This window comes from Capsicum annuum, chromosome 1 (genome assembly GCF_002878395.1).
Source record: "Capsicum annuum cultivar UCD-10X-F1 chromosome 1, UCD10Xv1.1, whole genome shotgun sequence".
Taxonomy (NCBI): Eukaryota; Viridiplantae; Streptophyta; class Magnoliopsida; order Solanales; family Solanaceae; genus Capsicum; species Capsicum annuum.
This window is the reverse complement of record NC_061111.1, coordinates 6417242-6422853: the sequence shown is the minus strand read 5'-3', so window position 1 is coordinate 6422853 and position 5612 is coordinate 6417242. Positions and strand designations below refer to the sequence as shown.

Below are 5612 nucleotides of genomic sequence, written 5' to 3'. Positions count from 1 at the left end.
CATCACTTTCTTCCCCACCTCATTTTTAATTTATTCAGTGACCGATTAACCTTTTCATAGATCCAATCTTGCCTTTTGTTTATTTTTTACGTCTAACTCATATTTTATAAAAAGAAATTATGTATTATTTTTATTTTAAAATGGGCATGAAACCATTAAAAAACTAGTATATTATTTAAAGCAAATATCTTCTTAGAGTAAATAAATCTCATGTTTAACAATTTTTTCAGTATCGATTACCATAAAATCATTCATTCATTATTATAATTACATACTATTAAATAATTATGACTTTTGACTTTGAACATGAAATTTTGTTATTTTCGGCGTACCTCGCAATAATTACGATAGTAATCTTCATCAACAATCAATACCAATGAGATAATTAAAATAAATAAAATAATTAATATTTGGTATATATTTAGTATATACTATTCTAACTTCAAATTCTAGATTAATTTTTATTATTTTTTTTTATATTTAGTATGTTGTATTTAAACTCCATCAATTTTTTTTTAGATAGATCTATGTGTGGTTCCTCCATCCGCTTGTACTTTATATTAACCACATGTATAAATACTTCATTTTCTTACCTTATTACTTTCATTCATTTTTGAGCAATCATTTTCTCTTTCCTCTTTCCAAAAACAAAAAAAAAAGAAAACCTTTTTTCTCTCTCTCTACTCTCCATTATGGGTTTTCCAGCACAAAACAACTCATACAAGTTCCTGATTTACGGTAAAACTGGTTGGATTGGTGGCATACTTGGTAAGCTTTGTGAAGCTCAAGGTATTGAATACGCATACGGGTCGGGTCGACTTGAGAATCGGAGCTCGTTGGAGTCGGATATCGCTGATTTCAACCCGACCCATGTATTCAATGCGGCGGGGGTAACGGGTCGGCCGAATGTGGATTGGTGTGAATCACATAAGGTGGAGACAATTAGAACTAACGTTGTTGGTACGTTGACGCTTGCGGATGTGTGTAGAGAGAAAGGGTTGATCCTTATTAATTATGCAACTGGTTGTATTTTTGAATATGATTCGAATCATGAGTTGGGGTCAGGTGTTGGATTTAAAGAAGAGGATACTCCTAATTTTATTGGATCTTTTTATTCAAAGACTAAAGCTATGGTGAGTTTATTTGTTTTTATGAGATCTGTTTAGTTAATGCATTATATATCATATGGATCTATTTAGTGCTTGTTTGGATGGCGGTTTGCCATGGTTTCATAATGTGTTGTATGGTATGGTATTGTATTGTATTGTATTGTACAGTACAGTGCAATATAATGTTTGGTTGGACTTTATCCGTTTATTGTTTAGTGTTGTTTAATAACAGTTTTATTGTTTGGTTTGACCGTATGACATCATATTTTCTTAATTAATGATGTTATGTGGATCATTAATTATGAGTGAAGTAGAGTAAAGTAGTAATGATTTCATGTGGATCCATATGTGTGATACCAACTTGTTTGGAACTAAGTTGGTTTAGTCAGAGAGTTAGCTATTGTACTCTTATAGTTGTACTCAGGGGCGGATCCACGGGGTTGGGTGGGGGTTCCTGGGACCAGTAACTTTCGTACAGATATTGTATTTATATTGAGAAATCTAGTAAATGTATAAGAATTATAAGTTGAAAACTCATAAACAAGGTGTGTTATTGGTTTAGTGGAGCAGCAAAATCTGTTAAAGTTTTTGTCGACTTCTTTTGGTTGTGTGTTTGATTCCCCTTTGTTACTATTTTGTTTTGTTTTTTGACTAACGTAGGGAACGCATAAACTTTAAATCCTAGATCCGCCTCTGGTTTTACTCCAACTTGTTTGGGATTGAGGCATTGTTGTTGTTGTTGTTGTAATCTATGAGTAAGAGAAAGAGGTCTTGATTCGTTGAGTGTATATAGTTGCTTTTGCTTAGTATTCTAAGTGCACGGGCCAGATCCTAATGTGGAATGTAGCTATTTGTTGTGATTGAATCTACTTGCTAAATTTGGGTGTGCTGTTAATTTCTTAGATAAGTTATTTTTATGGTTGATGATTTAATCAGAGATATTTGATCTATGTCCAAGATACGTAGTTACACTTGTACAGCAAATCGATCTGCATTTTCAAGAGGAATGATGAGTTAATAGGCAGAGTCAATAATGCTTGATTACGGATTGATGATAGATGCTTCAAAATGCAACATTCTACTAGAAATAGTTCTTCTACAATGTTGCAGTATTTGTTTTATCTTCTCTTGATCAATTCTTTCTTTTGTCATTGATTCGGTTCTGTCTTTAAGCTTTATTCAGATTGTGTTATATGTTGTTCTGCAACCCTTCTTTTGCGATTCGTGGACTTTCCGATCTAAGGCTGTCCATGTTCGTGCTACTTGCTGAAAATATCCTGTTTTCGGTAGTTAATGTTACTCTTGTCCGTCCTGGAAGAAGATGCCTTATCTTGATCACTCACCAACTAGTTCACCTATTTGGGGCATGCCTAATGTTTGGTGTGTGATTAAAACCTTCTACTTTATTCTTATTTTGACTGATCATCATTTCAGGTGGAGGAATTGCTGAAAAACTATGACAATGTCTGTACATTACGAGTCAGAATGCCCATCTCTTCGGACTTGACCAACCCCCGAAACTTCATCACCAAGATCACTCGATACGAGAAGGTAGTCAACATCCCAAACTCGATGACAATCTTGGACGAGCTTCTCCCTATTTCCATCGAGATGGCAAAGAGAAACCTCACTGGCATATGGAACTTCACAAATCCTGGAGTTGTTAGCCATAACGAGATCCTGGAGATGTACTGTGAGTATATTGACCCGAGCTTCTGCTGGAAGAACTTCACAATCGAGGAGCAAGCGAAGGTCATCATCGCTCCACGAAGCAACAACGAGCTCGATGCTTCGAAATTGAGCAAGGAATTCCCTGAAATGAAGTCCATCAAGGAGTCCCTCATTGAGAATGTGTTCAAGCCAAATAGGAAGACACCAGTAGCTTGAAAACTTGGAGAAAAAAAATTCCAAATTTTTATATGCTCTTATCTTGTTCAATTATCCAAACTTTGGCTTGTTTTTTCTATCTTTATTTTATGATTTTCAGTTTTTTTGGAAAGCATCCCTATCATAGGACCTGCACCTTTCCACTGCCTCTTTTCTCTGTCTTTTCTTTTTCCTTTATTGTTGTATTGAATGTTGTAATGGTATTAATTTCATTATGAATAAAATTGAAAAATGATATGCAAATTTGATGATAGAATTGATGCAGACAATATACTTTGTATTTTGTTTCTCTTTGTACAAATTAGTTACTCCTATTTCCTCCCAAGTGATATGCAACAAGTTCCCCTCCGCCAAAGTCTGTCCGGCTCCAATGTAGGTACCGGACTAGCTAGAAAATTAGTCTTTATTAGTTGTGCCGACATCCATTTAAAAAATTATACAAATATATAGTTCCATCAAGATTTCACCTCCTCCACCATATTTTCTTTGTATGTGCAATAAGAAATTGAAGACTTGTTGTTTATATGAGAATATTTTAGATTGGTTTTGGTTGAAGAACACCATTGTTGAGCTAGAAGAAAACAAAGAACGTCCATTGATTTATACCGTCTACCAGACACAGTTAAAATCTTATTCCACATACCAAATGACCAATTGCAACCCAGACAATAAGCTATGGTCTAAACATAAAATAGAAGTCACTCCACTGGCCATTTTTAAAAAGCATAAAAGGACTTTGACCATTTTTATTTGCAAAAAAAATCCATTTAGCTCGTCCAACCGCATGGCCAATTTTTAAAACATAAATGGACTTTGATCACTTACACGTTTGGCGCATTTAGGGACATATATCAATCATAATGTGTAATTTTAAAAAAAAATATATATATCTAAGCATATCAGATATACAAAATATTCCACGTTTAGGTAGGAACTATAAAAGAACCGCTCTCCAAGGGTATATATGCATCATTGGTTTAACATTTAACAATGTACAAGTTGACAACTGATACAATATTCATAACCAATCATTTAAAAACTTTAACTAGTGTCTTTTTGTTGTTTGAGTATTGTTCAGGATTTAAAGAATACTAAATTGTCTCTATCGTCATAAGTCTGGGGTAAGGTTTCCGTACACATCGCACTCTCTGACTTCACTTGTGTAATTACGCTGGATATGTTATTGACCAGCAATCCATTAATTAGTTTCTCACCTTTTATTGTCACTTTGTGTATTATGGAGAGTGAGATATATCATATTATTCCACACAAATATATAGCTAAATTCGTATCACAAATACTTTTACTTCATTTTTGGGCCTATGCATTGGATCGTAATGTTACCATAGGACAATGTTTGGGCCATCTCTGTTGAGCAAAAATTTGGGCCTTACTAAATGCATGGGTTTGAGCACAGGCCCACTTACAAAATCCATGCAGGGGCTAACTGAAAGGCCCATGACCATACTCTCGTTTTTTGTTTTTTGTTTTTTTATGTATAAACCACATAAATCCCTTCCCTAGTGGAGGTAATTACTTAAAAACCCGGCTGCCTTTCTCTCTTCCGAAACTGAGAAATATACTTATACATTAGGTTGTCCCTCATACATTGCTGGAATGTATGAGAAAATTGATTAACCTATATTTATGGAAAGAGAAATCTGATACTATCGTTTTCTTCCTTAATTAACTTCATTTATCATTATATGGTGTATGATTAAATATAGTAACTGAAATTCAAATTCAAAAAAATTCAAAAAGATCACAGTAGATTTTCTTCTTTGTTGTTATGTTCTGAAAAAAAAAAAAGATCATCAACTGCTTTCTTCAATTCTAAAAAATATCAATATAAACATTCTCATATTGTTGCGTCATTCGGGTATTTGAGACTCAAAAATTATTTATCAACCCTACAAAAATGATGCAATTATTATTTCGGAAAGTATAACCTTCTTGAAATTGATTGCTATGATCGCGATAGAATTAAATATTGACGAAGTTCGTTAAAAAATTGAAGTAAAGTACATTGTTGAAGGTAATTCTTCTCCAATTATCATAAGGAATGACAATGGAGTGAGGGTTTACATGTCAATACAATATTTCATATCCTGAAAAAATAAAAGTAGACTCAAATTAAGAGAGAAAAAGATAACAACAAACTGATACGTATTAAAGATAACATTATACAACAGTTACGCATGCATGTGGGCACATTATGGAGTTTGACTTGTTAGGAAGTTTTAGGGAAAAACAAATTAAATCTATTATCTTAAACGTGTAGAGACATCTCTATAGTTGTGAAAGCTTGACATTAGGGATAAACAAATAAAACTTTAAAGTTAAATTATTTTCAAATATATAATTGTGCACTCCTTTGGCACATTGGGTTGACGTTGTATACTGAATATGATAAACTCGATTCACATCATTATGCTCGATAAAATGATCTCCAGAAATTAAAATTAAAATTAAAATTACTATAAAAGTTCCAAAATGGAGAAATGAGGTCATAAATGGACATTATGAGAATATCAAAAGGAGTTGTAAAGAATACTATAGTCAGTTCAATTTTTTGTCATTTTGATAAATATTTTTTTTTAATATATTGATCATTTA

The 5612-nt window shown here is 33.0% G+C and overlaps 1 protein-coding gene across 1 annotated transcript; it reads left to right on the top strand.

The window, feature by feature from the left end:
* Window positions 1-532: 532 nt before the first annotated feature.
* On the top strand, window positions 533-3249 carry LOC107866265 (bifunctional dTDP-4-dehydrorhamnose 3,5-epimerase/dTDP-4-dehydrorhamnose reductase). The gene is made up of 2 exons (XM_016712400.2): window positions 533-1133; window positions 2544-3249. The coding sequence occupies exons 1-2, from the start codon at window positions 693-695 to the stop codon at window positions 2994-2996; spliced, it is 894 nt and encodes a 297-aa protein (XP_016567886.1). The 5' UTR covers window positions 533-692; the 3' UTR covers window positions 2997-3249.
* Window positions 3250-5612: the final 2363 nt, after the last annotated feature.